This window comes from Callithrix jacchus, chromosome 15, assembly GCF_049354715.1.
Source record: "Callithrix jacchus isolate 240 chromosome 15, calJac240_pri, whole genome shotgun sequence".
NCBI lineage: Eukaryota > Metazoa > Chordata > Mammalia > Primates > Cebidae > Callithrix > Callithrix jacchus.
The window spans coordinates 33,931,504-33,954,625 of NC_133516.1; the positions used below are offsets into that span (position 1 = coordinate 33,931,504).

At 47.3% G+C, this 23,122-nt stretch overlaps 1 protein-coding gene across 37 annotated transcripts in view; it reads left to right on the plus strand.

Moving 5' to 3' along the window:
- Positions 1-23,122, plus strand: part of DOCK3 (dedicator of cytokinesis 3) — a 718,052-nt gene that overhangs the window by 688,253 nt on the left and 6,677 nt on the right. For 27 of the 37 annotated variants that reach the window (XM_035275648.3, XM_035275652.3, XM_035275650.3 and 24 more), the window contains 13 exons: positions 1,270-1,356; positions 2,713-2,817; positions 7,403-7,544; positions 8,557-8,723; positions 8,847-8,933; positions 9,428-9,607; positions 10,236-10,319; positions 10,441-10,557; positions 12,742-12,863; positions 14,076-14,214; positions 14,729-14,876; positions 20,153-20,271; positions 21,422-21,509. In XM_035275648.3, coding sequence (XP_035131539.2) covers positions 1,270-1,356; positions 2,713-2,817; positions 7,403-7,544; positions 8,557-8,723; positions 8,847-8,933; positions 9,428-9,607; positions 10,236-10,319; positions 10,441-10,557; positions 12,742-12,863; positions 14,076-14,214; positions 14,729-14,876; positions 20,153-20,271; positions 21,422-21,509 — 1,585 coding nt within the window. The remainder of the gene's footprint in view (positions 1-1,269; positions 1,357-2,712; positions 2,818-7,402; positions 7,545-8,556; positions 8,724-8,846; positions 8,934-9,427; positions 9,608-10,235; positions 10,320-10,440; positions 10,558-12,741; positions 12,864-14,075; positions 14,215-14,728; positions 14,877-20,152; positions 20,272-21,421; positions 21,510-23,122) is intronic. The other 10 variants (XM_035275649.3, XM_035275653.3, XM_078351010.1 and 7 more) reach the window with 1 other exon arrangement.

A 23,122-nucleotide genomic window follows, 5' to 3' on the forward strand; every position in this document is an offset into this window, starting at 1 on the left:
CAGTACCTTCTAGCCTGGGTAACAGAGCAAGAGCTTGCTTCACAAACAAACAAACAAACAAACAACAACAACAACAAAAACCCTCTTTGGTTTGTTTTAATCTTTTTAATTGGTCCTGCAGCTTCAATCTGTATAGCGTTAATTTCTTTGAAGGATAGAAAAATACCCTCTTTTGAGAAACACAATCCCAAATGAAACTGTTTTTCTTCTCACTGATGCTATTTTGAAGAGTATTCTTACAAATGCAGTCATTATGTTTAATGATTTTTACTGAAATAAGTACTGGTGAAATTATATCTGAGATTTCTTCAAATACTATGGGGAGGAATAAGTGAATGGAGTATGAATAATGCAAGATTGGCTGTGAGTTGGTCATTGTTGAAGCTGGATGATGGATAGGGGTTTATTCTTCTAGTCTCTCTACTTGTCTATATGCTGAAATTTCCTATAATAAAAAATTGTAATTAGTATTGAGACTTGGGGATCCTGGGTAAAATATCAAGTAAACTAATGATTCTCAGGCTAATCAAAAGAGGTGTATATGTTTTTAAAGGAGGAAAGGGATAATATTGCCTCTTAATGAAGGCCACTGCAGCCTTCCCTCAGGCTGTTGCATGGGCATGTTGCCATAGCAGGAGCCATACCACAGAAAGCCTGGGATCTAACTACGCAAGGATCAGCTGAATCCTAATTTAAGGTCAAATCGTTCCATAAAGGAAATTGTCAGATCTACTGCCAAGTCCTTGAGTAGGCATTTTCTTTTCAGTTTCTATACTTGTTTCTGAGCTTAAACAATCTTAATCTAAAAACCAGTGTTTTATTAACTCATCAAAAATCTGTGTTGAGTACCTGATACATGCCTGGCATTGTTCTAGTCTCTGAGAATAAAATAAACAGGGCCCCTTCCCTCATTCTGTTTATCATCCAATTGAGACTAATAGAAGAAAAAAGTAAGTAATTTTTTAAAAATTAAGATAACTTCATAGTAACAGGACAGAAATGGACAGGGAAGTGCCTATTCTTGCAAAGTAGTCAGGGAAGGCCTCTGGGAGGTGGAGACATTTGAGCTGAGACCTAAAAACTATGCTTGAGCTAGAAAGCCACACTGCTGTGTCATGCTCCCAAATTGGTTTTGAGGCATAATGTACTTTGTGACACATGAGTTGTTGCTGGTGGGAGGCCTTTTGTTGTGTCCTGTGATGTGTTTAATGTGGGCTTAGGCCATTCCGAGGATGAGGTGCTGAAACCCTGTTTCTGTTTCTAACACAGAGCTGGGAGTTTGGGATCCCACTGTGCAGGGAGCTGGCATGTCAGTATGAGAGCCTCTATGATTACCAGAGCCTCAGCTGGATTCGGGTGAGCTGTGCCCCTCCCCCTACCCCATCCCTGACTGGCATCAGTTTCTAAATAAGCATTCTCTATGGGCCCTGCCCTTGGTTTATGGTTTAGTGCTGTGGACAGTAGAAGAGAAAAAAAAAAGCCAAGACTCCTTCCCTCAAGACACTTGCAGTCTGACTAGGAAACCAAACACACACCTGACAAATAATTGTATGATCTGGACCACAAGAGCCACTGGTGCTCTGAGAAGGGAGAAGCAGGCATAGGCAGGATAGGATGACGGTTTCAAGAAGGAGGTGGCAGGTCAACTTCACAGAGAAGCTTTTCCTGGAATGGTTTTGTTTATGGATGCTTCATCCAAAATCTTTATAAGAACTTTCCCCACTTTGCTTATGGTCACTTTTAAGCATGTTGTACTTGCTGCCTTCTTTGAAGCAGAATATTCAAAAATTAAGTCAAATGCCTGATGGGCTTTGAAGGTCTGCACCAAATTTTTTTTGGTTGCTGGTGCTGGGTTCTGAATCATAATAGCTGCTGATTTCATCAACAGAAAAGAGGCTAGAAGTCTCACCTCACCCTTTCTGCATCCTCATCCTCGTGTCTGACTCTCCTGTTCCCTGATCCAGATTGGTGTTTGGGCCTATTCCTCTAGCAGTGACTCTTGACCAGTTCTGGCAGGCTGTCTTGATTGAATGCTTTAGAGCTATCTTCCCAATCAAAGTTTCAGTGAGTTTTTTCTGAATGTGAAGCCAGGTCAGCCACACCTGAAAAAGTTATAGACCTTGGTAATGCTAGACATCACGGATATTAGTTATCTTTTCAGATTTAAAATATCCTAACTTGGAATGAGTACCAGTGCTGTTGGCATCTGAGCCTTCCTCACTATAGTTGTTAGCATCTTTAGTCAGATGAGAAATGAACAAGAGTTGGACTGATGCAAAATAGTGGTGAGAATTGCTTGGAGCCAGCTATAAGCAACGTAGTCAGGGGTCAACTTGTGTGGTAAGTATCAGTCAAAACCAGAAATCCCCGGGCAGAAAAAGTCCATGTTAAAAGTGTTCCTCCCAAGTATGAAGCCCAGATCTCTACAGGGCTGAGACTACTCCCTGGGAAGGACATTCAGAGCAGCTACACAGGACTGCAGTGGGCAGGCCTGTCCCCATCCCACCATCAGACAGTGGTGATGGAGTGCTTTCTATTCCATGATGCATCTCCCTGGAGAGAGGCTGATCATGTCCAGAGGCTCACATACATCTTATCTAGATTCAGTTGCCATGATCCCTTTCCAGAAGACACTGTCCAGTTGGGCTTGGGAGAACTTGTTTTGGATACCAACAGCAGTCAAGCCAACCAGAAAGCCTTTCTCATTCACAGAAAATGGAGGCCAGCTACTATGACAACATCATGGAGCAGCAACGCCTGGAGCCTGAGTTCTTTCGGGTTGGCTTCTATGGAAGGAAGTTTCCTTTCTTTCTTCGGGTGAGTCCATTCATGTGTTCACAAGAACTTACATATTTTACACATAATTCACTTAAAACCTGTATTCTTTTCTTCCCCTTTTTGCCTCTTCTACTGAATACTTCTTTACAGAGGATGGACCAGTTAACAACTGGCATTTGGCTTTATTTGACTGGACTGGCTGCCAACTTCAGACTCTGTTTCAGTCTGCTCTGTTATTCTGTAGCTACCAGGAATGTGTGAGGGAGGCTTTCTTACCAAATCACTGGAGTTTCTTCAGGAAGTGACCAGGGCCTAAGAGTGTCCCATAGGTACCTTCCAACTTCTGCTTCCAGTGCCTGGAACCTTCACTGTGACTCTTCTAAGTCTGGGCACCAATAAACCCCTGACCTTAACAGTAGGCTGCAGCCAGGATAGAGAACTGCTGGTTTGAGAGAACCTGGAGGACGCAGCACTTGGCTCCTGGGATCCTGAGGGAGCTGCCAAGCACTGGGTTTGGCCTCTGCTAGGCAGCCAGTTCTCTGACCCAGGATAACAACAGCCCTTTCTCTCTATTGTTCCCTGGAAGGCTGAGCTGGAATATAAAAAGAATGGAAAGGATGACTGAGCTTAGATCTACTGACACCAGTGGTGATTTTCTCATTTATTCAGCACAATTCAGAGGCTCCAGGAGTAGTCAACGTACACTGTAGGCTGAGTCCGATAGAGATGTGCTCTCAGATGATCTAAATGAAGCTGCCCTAATGCATGGGCCCTGGAGCAGTTGAGACGTAATCTCTGATCACCCCCAGTTCCAATATCTTTAACTAAAGTTCACTCTCCAAAGCCTCAGCAAGTAGCTAGGAAAATTCCCTTTGCTATGTTAGGGATCCTGTCTTCGTGGAGAAATTGGTTTAGCCAGTGAGCCCTAACAAGCTTGTTATCACATCAAGGGTCAACCGAGATTAATAGCTCCTTTAAAAAAAAAAAAAAAAAAAAGCTACTATGCTAGCAGCAGAGTCCAGGCTAATCACATTGCAGAAGTAAGGCAGGTCAACTTGTACTTTTATTGGGCAGTAATGATTCTAGGCTAGAAGGAAAAATGATCTGTGTGAGCACTGATAATATGACAGGGACAGCAAGCTCACTCTTCCTAATTGTGATCCCCAGGAGGGCTCTAACTCTATTCTGCAGGAATGTTTCTAGTAGCAGAATGGAAATGAATAGAGAGGCTTCCTTAAGAGGACTAGGCCTCCTTCATCTCTAGAGACCATCCAGCCCAGGCATTTCAGAAGTGGCATATTTGCTATCCCCATCAGTATAGATCATATAAGAACAATGGAGTTGGGGCCAGGTGCAGTGGCTCATGCCTGTAATCCCAGCACTTTGGGAGGCTAAGCCGGGTGGATTACGGTGTCAGGAGCTCGAGACCAGCCTGGCCAACATGGTGAAACCCTGTCTCTACTAAAAATACAAAGAATTAGCCAGGCATGGTAGTGTGTGCCTGTAATTCCAGCTACTCAGGAGGCTGAGGCAGGAGAATCACTTGAACCTGGGAGGCGGAGGTCGCAGAGAGCTGAGATCGCGCCATTGCACTCCAGCCTGGGTGACAGGGTGAGATTCCACCTCAAAAAAAAGGAACGATGGAGGTGGTGGAGGTCAGCAAAAGAAGTAGAAGTTATTGTACAAGAATTAGAAACCAAAACCATTTCCAGACAGTCCTTTGACAAACTAATGATTCTGGCCTTGTAACTTGCCTTTTTCTCATTTTATCTTTGCAAATTGTGCTTTCTTGTCATTTTCTTCCTCTTGTATAGATCCACAATTTGTACATCAAAAATGAGATTTCACTGTAAAACATCATTATTTTGGATATTACAGAATCAGGCCCTGGTGTCCCCTGTTTCTGTTGCTGCCAAGCAGGAATGCTCCATCACAGTCCACCCTCTTTCCTACCTTTTCATGCTCATGTCACAGGACACATTAGTGTCTCAGGGTTCTTGGAGCTTTCTAACAAGCAGGAACTGGCATAAAACCTGCATCTAAACCATCCGAGTCATGGTCACAAGTAACAGTCCAAATGTTCGAATGTGGTTTCAAAGACCCTGGTAATGGAGGAAGAATAACAAGGGGTGTTAGGAAATATCACCCATCAATCCATCCCCATCTCCACACAAGATGAAATCTCAAGGAGAGGTATAATGCATGTATAATTCATGCATACAAATTTCATTGGCCAACTCACATGCTACTGTCCCTTATTTCAGCTGCTTTGTCTGTGGCAGACATAATAAGTCCCAATGGAGGTAGCTCTTTGCCTTGCAGATGGCGAGAACAAGGTACAAAGCAGTGGCCGCCAGATCTGTCTTTTGTGGGGATGCTGGGGCTCTCACCCAAGCGAACATGAAACCAACAGTCAGCCTCAAGGTCAATACTGTGTGCATTCTTTCTGCTAGGCCTTCCCCAGAAGGCTAGTCTACTCTCCTACCATCCCTGAATGCACAGGCCATCTATTACTTTGGCTCTGTCAGCTTGGTTTCTCTGGACCATCTGCCTGCCTTGCCTCACAAATGTGATTATCTACTAATCTGCAAAGAGTCAGGAAAACATCCAACCCTCCCTTCTTGATGGAATTTCTATTTTTCTTCATTTGACCCATGAACAGACACTGGTGAGGGCTGTACATATGAATGATATGAAAAGGCCAGTTCTTCACAAGCACTTTCTTTGCCAGTTTTATTTATCAAGCAAAAGACTTAGAAATGTTTCTGTTCTTTGACTACTGGTCTGTTCCACTGGAGAGGCCAACCTGTTCCTCCTGATCTTCACTTCACTTCTAGTGTGCCCTTCCATTCTGATTCATCCAGACACATGGCCCAGGCCGGTGTCTCACACCTAAAATCTCAGCACTTTGGGAAGCTGAGGTGGGTGGATCACCTGAGATCAGGAGTTCAAGACTAGCCTGGCCAACATGGCAAAACCCATCTCTACTAAAAATACAAAAATTAGCCAGACTTGGTGGCAGATGCCTGCAATCCCAGTTATTTGGGAGGCTGTGGTGGGAGAATCACTTGAACCCATAAGGCAGGGATTCTAGTGAGCCAAGATTGCACCACTGCACTCCAGCCTGAGCAAGAAAGTGAGACTCTATCTCAAAAATAAATAAATAAACAAACAAATAAAAAACAATACAGACACATGGCCCAGCCTTAGCCAATTTCTCCCATAGTGAGAGAAAATAAAAAGGTGACAGAAATCCTATTTCAAGAAGGTCAGGATCTTCCAAGGCCTGCCCTGTGATTAACCCTGCCCTGGGAAGCATATGGCTGGCCCTGTGAAGCCTCTCTCTCTCTTTCTTCCTTTGAAGACATGCCAGGAAGGGCTGTCAGTGCCCAATACCATTTTGTTGAAATGGGTCTGGTTAGGCAGTTGGGTGGGCAGACTGTCTTCCTCCAGCCACCCACTCATGACCAGCTATAAAGTAGGCAGAGCAAGCAGAGTTGGGGGTACCTTGTCCACAAAAAGACTTCGGTCCACAAAGAGAAAAACTGAGACCTAACCCAAACTAAATGTGACATAACATAAAGTTTTAAGAACCATGTAGTTAAAATTATGTGTATTTGTTCTGCTAACATCTTTGCAAAAGAATTTGCTGCCAAAGGGTTATTAATGCAATAAACAGTTACTGCATACCTACTGGGCACTGGGCAACATTTAGACTGTTTCTCTCAACTAATAAAAGTTATCCTTCAAAATCACACACTTGATCACCCCCTCATTTAAAATTATTTGGTGGCACCCATAGCAATCACTGTTTGGTAGCATTGCCAGCCTCCTCAGCCACCCTTCTACCAGTTCTCTACACAAACATCTTCTTTCCAGCTCTGCCTTTTCCAGTCTTGACTGTTGTTGCCCTGGTTGTCACAGTATTCACATAGATTGCCCTTCCCCACTCATATCGTACCATACCAGGCTGACCTAGATGGACCTTCCTTCTTTTTTTTTTTTGAGATGGAGTCTTGCTCTGTCGCCAGGCTGCAGTGCAGTGGTGCAGTCTCGGCTCACTGCAACCTCCACCTCCCAGGTTCAAGTGATTCTTCTGCCTCAGCCTCCTGGGTAGCTGGGACTATAGGCATGCACCACCACACCCAGCTAATTTTTCTGTTTTTAGGAGAGACAGGGTTTCACCATGTTGGCCAGGATGGTCTTGATCTCTTGACCTTGTGATCCGCCTGCCTTGGCCTCCCAATGTGCTAGGATTACAGGCCTGAGCCACCGTGCCCGGCCCTAGGTGGACCTTTCAGGACTTTTTTTAAACATAGCTTTTTCTAAAATCCCATCTCCCACATTACTCTCTTTTCTGGGTAAGGTTTTTCTCCTTCTTTCAAGCTTCTTGCAGCCTGTCCCTTCCCTTGGGGCTGCCACACCGCAGTGTAATTTTCCCTTCATCTTTCTTCTCCCTCCTTGATTGTCTGGGGACTGAGTACAGTGCCCTGTGCCTGCCCCAGGGCCTGATACAGAGAAGGCTCCTAAGATATGTTTGTCCTATATGCAGCTCCTGACTCCAGTGTGGAAGTGGGGGCTACACGCAAGGCATACATAGAGTGTGCTCTTATGTTTGTGGCAGAACAAAGAATACGTGTGCCGTGGCCATGACTACGAGAGGCTGGAGGCCTTCCAGCAGAGGATGCTCAGCGAGTTCCCGCAGGCTGTCGCTATGCAGCACCCCAACCATCCTGATGATGCCATCCTACAGTGCGATGCCCAGTGTATCTTTTGACACTAGGTGGGAGGAGGAGGACAGGGGCCCTGGGAGGTGAGGTCCACCCAGTAAGCTGCCCCTACCACATTGCCAATTATACAGGTTAGGTATCCCATAGTTCTAAATCTGAGTGTGTCCTCATTGCTTAGCACACACTTAGCAAGGCACTAATACCTCACAGAGGAAGCAGTGGTACGCCTGTACCCATGGGTGACCTAGTCATCAGTGGGGCTTCAGGAGGGCCTTTATCCCTCAGGCTAGCTTCCTCCAACAGCTTAATATCCCCATCCTGCCCTATGAGGAGTCTGCCCAGGCAGCCAGGTGCCAATCACTGTACAAGGTGACTTGGGGCCCTATCAGGGCTCTTGTCACAGGGATACCACCTGTACTGTGCCATGCTCCACTCCCATGTGTACTGTTATTGTCCCTTGTCATCGTCAGGTGGACTGAGGTAGGGTCCCAAAGATGTGAGGAGTGAGAAGGGATGGGGAGTTCCTTTGGTTTGGTGGCACTTGGAAGTCTGAATGCCAACACTGCCCTACCCCTCACCTTTCACACACAGCTTCCTTGGAGACCACATGACAGTTGCCATGACTATGTGAAAAGACTTTCAAACGGTATTTTATTTAAAAGTTGTTCTTCAGTAAATATACTTTACCTATGGGGAGGAAGGCCAGACCCTTGCAGCCTTCTCTCACTCCTGTGAGGTGCATACCTACATCCCCCTCTTTCCCTTTGTTTCTTAAAGGGTCACCAGAGAACACTTGGCTGTTGACATCTCACCTTGGCTGAGTGCTCATGAGACTCACTACTGGAGCAGGGATGGGGAGAGAGCAGATAGAGATTTACCTAACTGTGCTTGGGTCTGATCTGCCCCTAGAGATGCCACTGCCTTCACCACTGGGCTGTCAGTAAGGAGCAGGGGCTATGGTACTCTTCTCCCATTTGAGGAGATAACAGGGGTCAGCCGCCCAGGTTAATTTCGGCAAATCTGGGTTTCTCCTTCACTTCCTGCCCAGACTTGCAGATCTATGCAGTGACGCCCATTCCAGATTATGTGGATGTTCTGCAGATGGATAGAGTTCCAGATCGTGTCAAGAGCTTCTATCGTGTCAACAATGTGAGGAAGTTCCGGTACGACAGGCCTTTTCACAAAGGCCCCAAGGACAAGGAGAATGAATTCAAGGTGAACAAATCTAGGAAAACAGGGGGGGCAAGCCCAACTTTCTTGGGAACTCACCAGTTTTATCCCTCAGGTAGGCAGAGTGTGGCAAAACTTGCCTAACACCTGCCTCTTCCCTCCCTGCAGAGCCTGTGGATTGAACGTACCACGCTGACTCTGACCCACAGCTTGCCTGGCATCTCTCGGTGGTTTGAAGTGGAGAGGAGGGAACTGGTAAGACATGCCTCAGATGAAGCTGAGCTTCACAACTGCTCCCTCAGCTCTAGCTCTGGGGGCCTTTCTCTAAGGACCGAAGAAAAAGAGAGCTTTGGCCACCTGCCTGGCCTAGGCTCCCACAGGTCGACTCTGTGCTAGGATCTTTGTGTACCTTCTCTCATCTAATCCATACAACACCCCTGAGCAGCAGGTATTTTCAGCCTCCCACTTCACATATGAGAAAACTATTCTCTGAGATTCAAGAAACCAGAGTGCTCTGATTTCAGAACTAACGTTCTTCATCATTTGCTGTACTTCCAAGTGCCTATAAATCAGAAAACAGAAGTGTCCAAGTGCCTATAAATCAGAAAAGACTATGGGAGTCTCAAGTTCACAGGAACAAGGAAGGGGAATCAATATCACAGATCTTAGACTCCAGCTCTCAGAAGTATGATGAAGGGTTATCATCATTTCTGGGATGACTCTGTGTGCTGTGTGCTGTGTGCCCCTAGGTGGAGGTGAGCCCTCTGGAGAATGCCATCCAAGTGGTTGAGAATAAGAACCAGGAGCTACGCTCCCTGATCAGCCAGTATCAACACAAGCAGGTGCATGGCAACATCAACCTGCTAAGCATGTGCCTGAATGGTGTCATTGATGCGGCTGTCAATGGAGGCGTTGCACGCTATCAGGAGGTAAGCTGTGGCCACAGACCAAACCCATGCAGGTAGCCTGGCTGGGAAGGAGGCTCACAGGCTTCTCTTCTCAATATTGTAATCTCCTTAGGTAGTCTTCCCCACATGCTGTCTCCTGGCTAAACTAACTTGGGATGGTCCTGGAATGAGGCCCTACACTACCTATTACTCACTATTTCTTTGGCATAGTTCTCATAGGGCCTTTTCTTCATTTTCATTCTCTGAACTCTGAGATGGGTAACCTGTAATCCTGATTATGGGACAATGTTAAGTGCCCTCCAAGAGTGCAGCCCAGCCCTTCATAAAAAGTGAGTCATAGGCTGGATAAGAGGCTAGCTCCTATTCCCAGTCCACCCATCTGTCCTGCCTGCCTCACCTAGGCCATCCAGGCTCCATGAAGGACTGGGGCCAGCATCCAGTCTTAGATGGCTTGGCTATATTCAATCCTTCTCAGACAAAAAATACACCTCTAATTGCCAGAAGTTCAAACAGGTCAGACTGGTGTTTGTACCTATAAGGAGACAGCCTGGCTGCTTTTTAGGTGGCATCAGTGGACTCAAGTCTCCTGGGCCCCACCTAAGTAGCAGTCCTGGGAAGAGTCTTCCTGACCTGGCTTTTCCTTTCACAGGCCTTCTTTGATAAAGATTACATCAACAAGCACCCAGGAGATGCTGAGAAGATCACCCAGCTCAAGGAGCTTATGCAGGAGCAGGTATGTGCTGGAGGGCTTAGGGGCCAGCAGCCAGGTAAGAAAAGCCATGCACTACAAGATGACTTCAGTTCTCAGGGGCTGCTAATGCTTCACAGAGTGGCCTTGTTTGTGACTTTGATAGGTTCATGTCCTTGGAGTTGGACTAGCAGTTCATGAAAAGTTTGTGCACCCAGAAATGCGGCCTCTGCATAAGAAGCTAATTGATCAGTTCCAGATGATGCGGGCTAGTCTCTACCACGTAAGTTGATCCCTGTCCTGCCTGGCCCCTGCTGCAGTAGAACCAGGTGTTACTTCCTCCAGACCTATGCCACAAGCTAAAGGAAAATAGGAGGGAGGGAGCATGGGCAGGGGTCGGGTCGGGAAGAGAAGCTGTCCTCACTACAGAGGGACGGGGGACAAGGATGGATGCCATATCTAGGGGAAGGATGCTGAGGATCCTTCACTCACTCACTCTCAAAGGAGGAGCCAGATTCAAGGGCAGAGAACAATTTTCAAGGCAGTATGCTAGTGAACAGGTTTTGATATGTGGAGGAAAAAAGCTAAAGTATGTGGCCCTTTCGTAGGGATCTTTTTGGAGATATTTTTCATCCCAAGAACCTAAAGAGACAGGCATGGCCTGAGCCAGCCTTCTCTCCCCATCTCCCTCCTGTTTAAGCTGGACCAGGCTCCTGAAAATCTCCCTAACTCTGGCCCAGCTCTTCAACCTCTACAGTAGCGTTTAGCCCAAGGATTTATACACACAAACAGGACTTATATTCCAGGACCAGTTTTCCTTGGCAGGGCCTTAGAGATAATGCTGATTGGCTGAGGATAGAGCCCCCTATGCACATATTCAGACCTCATTTTCAATTGTGGGGCTGACTCCAAATATTTTCTAGAGATGCCTTCCTGCTAAACAGGCTGGCTCCCAGATCTTAAGGGGTATTAGCCCAATTACCTGCTGCTACCTGGCACCCAAGCCAAGTTCTCTTCTCATCACCCAGGACCACTGGATAGAAGTGGCAGAGAGACAAGAAGTAGAGCTGTTCAATGCTGTACAAGGTTATAGGAATAACCATGGCCACAGGAGCCCTGAGGGAGGTTGAACTACTTAGACTTAGTGGGCCTGACCCATTTGGAGTGGATCTGCTTTGTTCTTGGATGCTGCAGGTTCTGGTCATCTCTGTCCCTCCAGGCTCCCAGTGCAGGTCTCAGCCTGTGTGGATAAGTGTGGACAGCATGAAAAGAGAAAAAGAAACTTGTTGTAGTTTGAGAGGTGGCGGCACATTTTCCAGAGGAAAGCCTGGAGATCCTGAAATTTCTCCCTTCTGTTATGATTCTCCCATGGCATTTCAAGGTGAAACATGCAGAGAAGCTCTTTTAAATCTCTGCCTTAAAATTGGAGTGTCCATTTAGTTAAGAACTCGGGCAGTGTTGCTGAGTCTGGTGGGTATTCATTCCACTACCGCTCATTCCAGGGTCTCCTGTCTGACTGGTCTCTGCTATGTGCCAACTTCCCCATCACAGCAGATGACCCAGGCAGGCAAGAGCCTGGTCAATAGGGAAGTTCTCTGCCATGTGGGTTGCAGCAGAAAGCACAAAACACTTTCCCATAAACTTCAAATTATTCCATGTGCACATATATCCTCTCTCCAGCTACAGAAATACATTTTAGCCCTCTGCATGCTTTAGAAGAAGCGAGTAGAAACGCTGGTGCTTCTTCAGGCCAAGCTCAGAAATATCCCCAGTGGACTTACGGCCCCGGTTCACTACAGATTTTGAAGGACTTGGGGAAACCTGAACAGTTGTTTCCTCTGAGTTCCACACTGGGACACAAACCAACATGCTATTACCCAGCAGCATTTGAGATCAGACATGTCTGCCAAGAAATCTACATATTTAATATGAATTAATTAAGCTAAAAGAGAGCTGTGCTATTTTTCGGTTACATACATCAGGACTTTGTGTCCTGTCTCCCCATAGACTGTGTCATGGACAACCCAGGTCACTAAGACCTGAGCCATTTAGCAGTCTAATAAAAGCTGGCACCAGTCCTTATATAGTCAGTGCCCACTGACTGACAACTAACAATAAGCTCTTTCTCTCCTTCTTCCTAGTTCTTGTTCTACTTATTCCATAGTGAGAAAACCTGTTAACACACTCCTATGAGCTCAGACCAACTTCAGCCCATTCCAGATGTGCTTCTCTTATTGTGGAGTCAACCTGGGGCCTCACACATGGCCTTTGGTCTAGGTTCCAGTGCAGTTAGGAGGGTGTTTAGTCGTGAAGGGAGCATTGCCCAGAGGAAGTTAGCAGTTCAGGTGCAGCCAACCTGAAACCTTGTTTCTTTTACATTTTTGATCACCAGGCAGTTCTTCCCTCCCATCCCTTAGTTACTTATTTATTCTTTACTCTCTATGAAAGGGCATTCATTTCTCAACAGGAGTTTCCAGGTTTGGATAAGCTAAGTCCTGCATGTTCAGGCACCAGCACCCCACGGGGAAATGTCCTGGCATCCCATAGCCCCATGAGTCCAGAGAGCATCAAGATGACCCACCGGCACAGGTATGGCCTTAGGGTTTAGGGGGCGGGAGTTCCCTCCAGAGAGGTAAGTCTAAATTGTTAAGGGTCAGAGAAAAGAGTCCTTGTGTATATTCACATTCCCTCTTACCCATGCACACAGCAAACACTTACATGGCTCCTGCCACAGGGCCCATACCCTGCATTCAGTCAGTCACTGTCCTGTGTAAGAGAAGTATATACATGGTATTGTGGGAGTGTGGAGGAGGAGGCATTTGGGGTAAGTCTTGAAGGATAAGTAGATTTTTGCTAGGGGTTAGGAGGGTAACAGGGCAAGATCCAGGCAAATTGACTGACACATGCAGAAGCCTCAAGATATAAACAAGCCAGCCTGGTCAGCGCTCTAAGTAGAGCTAAGTGGCTGGAGTGTTGGATTCCAGGGCATGGAAAGGGGCTGGGACCAGTTTTTGTTCATGCAGGCCTTTGGACTTGATCCCAAGGAGATTAAGGATCACCAGATCAGTTTTAAGGAAGAAACAGCATAGTGACGTGAACTTCAAAGACTGGTTTTCCTGGGCTCAACTGAGAATACTGAAAGCCTCCAGGGCAGGAAGGCCAGGTTCAAAGAGGAGACCAGTGAGACAGACCCTCACTTAGGCTTGTTTTCCAGTGTGAGTGGCAACTCGGCACAGAGTGGGCACTCAATAAGGAACAAAGGAATGAGAGGCTTTCCTGGTATTTCTAGAGGAGAGCTGTTGACAAACCTTTGGCCACAGATGTGGAAGGAAGCCCACAGATAGTTCACAGCCCGCTGTTAGGCTTCTTCCACACTGGGAAGAAGCCTCGGACCAAGGACCAGATGCCATCATGGTGTGGGCAGGTGGTGGGCACTGGCCCAGACTAATACCCCAGAGAAAGGGGGACCTGAGATCTTTGACCTGATTTGGCATATCTCCCTTGTATTTCTCCTAAGAAACTGCTAATGTCATCAAACTGAGTGGCCATAAGCTATGTGGCTGTACATAGAGGCTTGTCCAGTGTACTACACCATAGTCCCTTCCAGACCAAGAGCTCCTGAGTAGCAGGGTATAGCTCAGGACTCTTCCAAACCTCAGATGGGTATAAGCATTATCTGTGGAACCCTGCAAATTGGTGGTAGCTGAGACTAGGGATGACTGTGTCACACATTCCGCTCTACTGTCCCCCTGCCACCTACCATCAGACTGACTCCTCCCTGTTTCCCACTCTTTCTCACAGCCCCATGAACTTGATGGGCACAGGCCGCCATTCATCATCCTCTCTCTCCTCACATGCGTCTAGTGAAGCAGGAAACATGGTGATGCTGGGCGATGGCTCCATGGGCGATGCTCCCGAGGACCTGTACCACCACATGCAGGTACCAGAGCTGTCCAGGGAGAGTGGGCCAGGGTACCATGCCTACAGGATTCACCTTGCTGTTGGAATGTTGGTCTGAGGGCTGGCAACCCTGCCTAATTCTGTAGCTCCTGAATTCAGAACACCCCTCACCAGAGCTAGAAAGCCACCTTTCCTCCACACACCATCCTAGGTCTCAGTTCCCAGGCCTTATTTCCCAAGAAGAAAATCCAGCTTCAGTTCTGGTTGCTTTCAGATATCCCATGGGAAACATCCTCTGCCAGATTGCCCCCTTGCCTGGCATTCCTGTTTGCTTAGTCCTGCATTGTCACTATAGTATGGCCAGTCCAACAACCTTGTTCCATATGGGTGGTGTGGGTGACCCCTAGTCCCTAGCCATTAGCCTAGCCTCCATCAGGGCTCAGGGTATAACATAAGGCACTGGGGCAGAGCACGTCATGAAAAAGCAACTCTATGCCAGCCCTAAAGTCCTGGCCATTCAGACCTCTATCCTGCTGATTTTTCTTCCTTTGCAGCTTGCGTATCCCAACCCCAGGTACCAGGGCTCAATCACCAACGTCTCTGTTCTGTCCTCGTCCCAGGCAAGCCCTTCTTCCTCCAGCCTGAGTTCCACTCACTCAGCACCATCCCAGATGATTACCTCTGCCCCTTCCAGTGCCCGAGGTAAGGATGGCAGGTTGCTACTCACAGAATGGAGAAGAGAGGACTTCGTGAACCCCACTCGGCTTCCTTTTGTCCGTGGCTATGTCTCTGAGAGAAGCCCTGTGATTTAGAGAATACTCATCTGTGCTTTTACCACTAAGGACTCGAGAGTTCCTGCCTCCAGGCCTCTTCTCTGGCTGGCTTTAGATTCTGCTCTGAGCTGCTGTGCAGCCCCTAGGTAGACAGCCATCGCATTTCTACCTCAGTGAAAGGACACACAGCTTAGAAGAAAGCTAACTTCTTTCCCATTGAAATTTGTGCTAGAACAAAGATGAAAAAGTCAAGGCAAAAGTGAGTCTTTTGTCTTGAGGAATCAGGCATGATGACAAAGTATGAGAAGTAAATCTGGAGGCTCAAATTAACCCTGAAAAATGTTACTCTAAAACAGTAACAGCAACCAAAAAATTTTTCTTCAGTTGGGAAAGGCTTTCTCGGGAGAGATGGCTCTGTAAAAACCTATTTACTTTGCCAATTATTGCTTGATTTTTTGTTTAGTTGAATAAATATTGTTCTTTGAGAGCCAGCATCTTTTTCACATTCTAATCCTAGTTCCCAAGTGAAAGATGATTCTGTCCTTGCAGATAGAAACATTTGCAGTGGAATGGAAATGAGCTGGGGTAAATAAGATCTAGTGCTTCCCAGGGTTGGCTATGCAGGATAGTGACGGTGGTCTGAGCTTGCCAGCCAGTCACTGGCTCTTGTTTCCCAGGCTTCCGAGGGAGGGAGTCTCTTCGTTCTTCTCATTATTCTGAAAACAAAGAAAAATAGTACAAATGTATGACATAGGAAGTTGTTAAGGAAAGAATCTCTCCAAAGCACACAAACCTATGAAGCCCACAGCAGGAGTGACGGCTTGTGGCACAGTGAAGAGGCAGTGACCACCTGGGAAAAGCGTTGGCAGATTGTAGAGGGAAGTGGTGTATGGTTGCAGCAGGCACAGTCAGACTTCCACCTGAAGTATTCAAACCAAGCCCTCATTTCCAGAGCAAGGGGGTAAAGGCCATCTAGCCAGTTCATGGCCAGTTTGAAGCACAGATCTTTACACTCACCAGCCCTCACTCTCATGCCCGTTCCACTGTGCATATTGCCTTCCTAACATGGACTCTGAGGTTCAGAAAAGGGGAGCCAGCCTTTGAAAGCAGACATTTCTAGTACTAAATAGGAAAAATGAACCAAAAGATTGGTGCATACTGAAGATTTCAGTATGTGAAGGCTGCAGACATAGAGAAGGAGCAGTGATATGTGTAATCAAGAAGGAGCAGTGATATGTGTAATCTAGAAGGCACACTGAAAAATGGCTTTCAGAATAAAAAGAAAAGAAACCCTGGGCCATGAGTGCTGCAGTGGAGGTCAGCATTTACAGTGTCTTAAGGTAAATAGTCCTGAACAGAGCTGCAGAAACATATTTTGTAATCCCTTCTGGTTTTGTTCTTTTCCCTAACCTAAAGCATCTCTAAGGTATGCTCAGACATATCCAAGACTTTATCTGGTATTCTTGCTGAAGACAGATCTCTGAATCATGATGCTTGATAAACACAGAAGGCAACAAAGGACGGACATTTGAACTCAGTTGCTCTTTGACATTGGTCAGACACTTCCTCTAGGCTGTTATAGATACTCAGTGTCCTGAAGAGAACAAAGAAAGGGAATAAGCAGGCCCTGCTATCCGGGACCTGACAGGCTGGCAGTTACCACCTTTTCCTTCTAGCTATTGACTTATTGTTCACTTAGCCAAGCTTTTACTGAATGCTCAGTGAAGAATCCGCATGGCTCTTGCCTGGGGCAGCTGGTGGTGCACTACTTCAGTGCTGAATAGAGAGAAAATATTTTTCTCCTTGTTTAGATATAACTCCTCTTTACTTCAAATGGCTTGGTTATCTGTTGCTACATAATACACCACCCCCAAAACTTCTTAAAACAACCTATTATCATCTCTTACCATTCTGTGGGTTTACAGGGCTCACTGAGCAACTCTCACTTGGAGTCAGATGTCACTGGTAGGAGTCATCTAAAGGCTCAGCTGGGCTGGATATTCGACATGGCTCACATACATGGCTGGCAATTGATGCTGGTGGTCAGCTGGTGTACCTGGGCTGTCAACTTGAGCCCCTATATATGACCTTTCCATGTGACTTAGGCTTCTCACAGCATGGCAGCTGATTTTCCCCAGAACAAGCATTCCAAGAGACCCAGGAAGAAGCCGCAAGGCTCCTTTTTATCCAGCCTTGGAAGTCCCCACTTTTCTATCGGCTCGTCAAATCACTAATGTCAACCCAGATACCAGAGAAGGGAATGAGATTCCACCTCATGTTGTAAGGAATGGCATGTGTGTTTTGGAAGGGAAGGCATTGTTGGTCTTAAGTTGTCACTATGGCCAAACTCCAGAATATCACACAAAGGAAGGCTGAGATAGGCCCCTTCCCTTTCGGGGGTAAACATTAAGTGTAAAAGTAAACAAAATGGTTAAATAGTGACAAGATCAGAGGTAGTGAGAAAGAAAGGAAGTTCCTTGTAGACCACAGCTTCCATACAAACCATGTGCAGGCTCATCTGGAGAAAGTTGCAGGTCTGTTAAGCAAGGTGTTAGGCCCTGGGAGACAAAATAGAAGGCTCTGTGAAACATGGCATCAGAGAGAAAGACTGATATTTTCAAATGCATGTGGTAGATGTTGTAGTAGATGCACTCTGGGCAAAGAAGGGAGGTAAGAATCTACTCAATTTGAGGTTTGTTTTTGGTATTACCAGGGAAGGGAAAGCTTTCATAAAGAAGGTGATCTTGAGGGAAGTTGCACTGGGGTTACTTCCCCTACTCTCAAGGGTGATCATGAGGCCAGTGGCCTTCCTTGCCATACCCATGGATACTGCTGTGATTCCTGTTGCTTTGGAAACCTGTGAGAGGAATGGCCTGCAAGGTACAGTCTAAACTCTTGTAAACTGACAGCTCCCCCTGCTGATCAAAAGGCTGATTGGAGCTAGGAAACAGATTTTGAATAATCCTTGAATAATTAATTCAGCGACATTGGGGTTTACTAGACTACAATTCACAGAATTCAGAAGTCCCATGAACGCAGAAACCCTTGTGGTGTTCAAATGCTTTCATGAAAAGTAACCATCACCTTCTCCTACCATGGGATTGGCTGCCCAGGGCAGGGGGCAGGGGGAGGAAAGTGGACTTGTAGAGTTAAAACATCTAGTAGTAGCTCAAGCACCCCTTTGTGGCCACCATAGCCCAGAGAGGCCACCATAACACGAATCTGAATCTTCAGCAAAGCCCCTGAGCTCTGGCTGTGGCCTTCAGGCTGCTTGTCTCTCCATGCTAACTCCCTAACACCAGTCAGGATATTGAATATGCAGATGTGGGGTTTTCTTTATGAGCCAGGCTCTGTATGAGCTCCATGAGGTGAGAGACCATGGACAATCTGAGCAAGACAGTATACCAGGTTCCAATCACATGCTTGGTGTGGAATGGGCATTAGATATGGGTTTGATGTTACTGAGTTGGTATAAAGGTGCTATGTGTTTTTCTGTGCATACTGAGCAAAGAGTAGTCCTGTCTAGAGCTGTGGCCTGCAGGACTCAAGAAGCATTCTGAGTATCTTGCTGGGAAAGCACTATATCAATCAGTGAGAATAGGTGCTTTTTTCATTTCTCTTTACATAGCCCATCTTCTTGAGATTGCCTAAGAATACAAGCTCTAAAAGAGAACATAGAAACCAGTAAAATCACAAAATAGCAATTCAAGTTGAGTTTAAAAAATCATACTTTAGTCATTCCCTTACTAGTGAAGTGACATTTTAAAAGACTAGGTCTTAAGCCAGCTACAAACAGGATCACTCAGACCAACTGTGGAAAAAGTTACATTACTGGTATTTATTATGCTAACTTCTTCAAAGTATTCTAGGCTCATCTTCTTAGACTGAAATGAGTCCATGAGGAATTCAAGGACTCCTGCAGCAAGCTGGCTGAAGAAGACCTTTTTTTAGCTGTGTCCTGACAGTGCTGGCACTGCACACTCAAAGGAAAGCCCCAGAGACCCTGAGTTCCAGGGACACAGAGCCTCTAGGAGCTGCAAATTCAGCTGGAGCCCATGGGTTGGTCCAAACTACCCAACTTCACTCAGAGAACACCCCAGAGAGTAGTTTCAACCATAAGAGCCAGCCAGAGGCTTGAGGTCCAGGTGATCCTCCTGTGAGGGATCTGATTCCCCCAGTGATTTCTCATGGATATGCTAGTATCTGGCACAGTGAGCACATGTGGAGGGCCTTCCAAATTACCCATTCCCCCAGGAAAGCCAGCAAGTTATTCTTCCTGCTTCTGTGGAAGATCTTCTCAAGGGCCACGGTTGACAAGTTCCTGGACCTATAGCTATGGCCTGAATCCATGGGGACTGAGTCACATCACGTGTGGCATGGTGTGGCCTCCATAACAGTCCGTCCATAACAGGCTAGGGGAAGTCACTGCAGAGCCCTCACAGGAGAAGAACATGAATCAAGTCAACTAAAGAGCCCGAGTTAAAGCTCCATGATTTCCACATTGTTCCATGAACCCTGGGTTCACAGAAGGGCAAGTCTCACAGAAACCCTGGAGAGCAAATCGTGTGCAGAGGCCTGGCCCTCAGCCAGCCTGGCTCTAGAGCTGCAGTAGGACTGGCAGGAAGGCAGAAGCCAGGTGCTGGGGGCCTATAATCTGGGAGGGAGAAGCCTCTGAGAAAGGGTGGTAGGGGCCAGGTGAGAACAGGGCCAGTGGTGTCAGGAGAAGGTAAGTGCATAAGGACACAGTATGTCAAATAATAAATGTGTGGCTACGTTATCAGAGTGTCTCTGTCTCTGTGAGTGTCTCCATTGCAAGCTGGCCTATTCCCATGCCTGGATCCCAGGAGAGCCCAGCGTACAGGCCACGCCCATTTCCTAAGCGTGCTGGATGCAGGGAGCCCCTAGCTACCCTGCTCCAGTTCTTGACTCTCCTCATGCTCTGCTTCTGAGCATGGTGGGGACTCTGTCAGCGGATCGGCGTTTCCCCAGCCTACAGTGTGTCAGCCTTGGCTGGGACATGAGGTGCATCCACTGCCACCATCTAACCACCAGGCTTTGCTTCATTCCTCCTGTGCTTGCTGAGCTCATCCTCACCCCAACTGCAAGGGACACCTACCCTGGTTCCCCAGTCCTGAGGATGCTTGACTGCCAGACCCTCCATCTGTGGCTTGTCATCTGTGCTTGATTGTTCTCACTTGGTTACAGGCTCTCCCTCTCTGCCAGATAAGTACCGCCATGCCCGTGAAATGATGTTGTTGCTGCCCACATACCGGGACCGCCCAAGCAGTGCCATGTATCCAGCAGCCATCCTGGAGAATGGACAGGTAATAGACCCACCGCACTGACTGCCCTCTGCTGCAAGCAAGTTAGCCTGTGCTTCCCTCCTTGCATTTGCTGGGCCTTCTGCATTGTCCTGCATGACTCTCATTCTGCTGTAAGATCCCTCAAAAGGCCGCTTGGCTCCTGGATGTGGACTGCGGTGAACCTGAGGACCAGCAATCCAGACAGAGTGGGGTCTGAGTAGAAAGGTGACAGGGTTGGAACCAGCATTGCTCATGTAGCTCTCTGTCCTTCTGGCCAGATTCCTGGACTCTTCATCCCTAAACAGCCTAGCAGAGGTAATTGGTTCTTTGCAGCCTGTCCTGAGAAGGCAGTGGTGGACACATTGGTCTGGAAGATGTTCTTCCTCCTTTTGTGAGGCATCCTCACTAGAACAAACTCTGCCTCTTTTATTCATCCACCCAACTGAAGTCTCTCACTACCTCCTGGGGCTGCTCTACATACCACTTGCACAGCTCTCCAAATGCTCTGCCTGGGGACCTTGATTAAGAAGCTGCAGGGATTAACTCCCTCCCCTGGGCAGTCTTCCTCTGCCCTTCTATCAGGGTCCGTAAAATTTACCTCCCAGTGACCATTACCTAGCCTCAGAATGCTAGGAGTTTCTTAGTGCTACCTCCCTGTGCCTGATCACCTTTGCCAGGTAGAGGGAAGATGTCTGCTTGGCAGCTGCCCATCAAAACAGCAAGTCCTGTTTGTGACTCGAGGCTTGATGCTGTCCTTTCCTCTATCTTTGGTGCTAACATGGGACTGTGCAGGGCCTCTCCAGGAGGCTAAACCTGTCAGTGGTCCTGGGGAAGTGGAAATCTCCCTGACCAGACAAAAGGATGCAAACAGATGCTCCTAGGTAGCTATGTTTTGTTTCTTGGGCCCTACATAAGACAGCCTGGGTCCCAGCCAGATACTGGAGGATGGTACCACAAATATTGTGTATAGAAGCATTGAGAATCAGACACCCTGGGCAGACTTTCCTAGGGCTGGCCTGGAGTTCTCAGCATATCTCAAATGTGAGATGTACCATTGCTTTGTTTTCCCTGTCTGATCTTGGAGTGTCCTATATCTTGTGGCCCACAACACTGCCTCCAAAGATATAACTGGTTGTTTTCACTCTCTATAATGTTTTTCTCCTTCCTTCAGCCACCAAATTTCCAGCGAGCCCTGTTCCAGCAAGTGGTTGGAGCCTGCAAACCCTGCAGTGATCCCAATCTGTCTGTGGCTGAAAAAGGTATTGTTCCCCTTCTCCAGGTGCCTTCCCCCCATGTCTGTCCCCATCCTGAGTATCTGACTCTGGTCCCTGAGCAACAGCTGGCCAGGGCTAAACCATACTTCAACACTCAGGTCTGTCTGTCTATCCAGAATTCTGATCAATTATTGTGCTCACTGTTTAACCTGTCTGGCTTTATGCTAAGGTTTACATCCTGTATTTCTCCTTCCCCAAGGCCTACCCTCAAAGAGGCCCCATCTGCCTCCTGCCCTGAGCCCACCTTTGTGGAAACTTGGGTTTCTGTATGCAAACTGTGGACTACTTCCCAAGACTCCTCCCAACCACCCCCAGAATTCAGCAGGCCTTGTGGCCCCTTTGGTCCCTCTAAGCTTAGGCCCTCAGGGATCTCTTTGTGGAGCTCAGAACAGGCTTGTGGCCAAATAAGCCCCAAAAGGAATGGGAAGGACATGCGATTTCCCAAAGACAGGCTTCTCCAAGTGAAGCCCAGGGTGCCCCAAAGCAGTCCAGTCCTCCTGTAGCCACTCTGGCCAGCAGCTGCTGTGAATCCATCTTTTATTGCAAGGCCACCAACCATACTGTAAGACTGAGCAATCCTCCTCAAACCTGAGGCTGTTTAGAGAGTGGGCATTTTACCCTGTGTTCCACCTCTGCAAGCTGATGGAAGAAGCAGACTCAGACCCCAGACATGGAGATCTGAGTTAATTTTAACAGAGAGCAATACTAATTGGGGACAGTGCTGAGCCTTCCTGCCACCCAGAACCTAGTCTCATCTCCGCCCCTCTCCTCAAAGGTTCTCTGCCTAGCTGCTCCATCTATTGGAGTTTAGGGCGCATTCAGTTCCCATCAATACAACCTGTCATCCCCTGTTCCATCAGAACATGTCCCTCCAAAGCTGCCATCATCACATTGTCATTGTACCTGTTCATCGAGTGCTATGTGCTGTCCCCAACTGTTACTAGTCTTCCTTTGCTCATCATGGAGGACATAGCTCTGTGTCCTCTTTAAAGAGACAAAACACTGGTGGGCACTGAAGCTGGGTGCCCCGCCACAAAGAGCCTGGAGACTGGCTGAAGATGCCTTCATAGCTTCAAGGTCATACATCCCCAAAACATGCAACTTTTTGGACTTCTTCATCTATGACCCAAAACAGAGTGCCCTTTTGCCTGGAGGGCTAGAATCCACAGTGGCATTTCTTCAGCTGAGATGCAGAGCAATCCCAGAAGTAGCCAAGAGTCTAGACAGACTTAGAGCTCAAACAGGTACTGGTGGCCAGACCAGAAGCCTACACCATCCAGACAGGTGAGCGTTTCAGGCCTCAGGCCAAGGCCAGACAACATCAAAGAGCTGGACATGCCAACCATAGGTGCAGAAGGAGGGTTGTCTCAGAACAGAGGCTGAGCCCAGAGCAAGCATATCCATACCACAAGGCCAGCACTTAGTAGGCAGCTAATCAGACGTCCACCCAGTGGCAACACTCAGGCTAGAGTGTAGCTCCCTAAGTCTACCTGGATCCTCCAAGGCAGGAAGTATATATACTTGTCATCATTCTCTTGTCATTCAGGGTTCTGAGTCCTGTGAAAACAACATCTCTCACTTACAGGTATCTCTCTTTG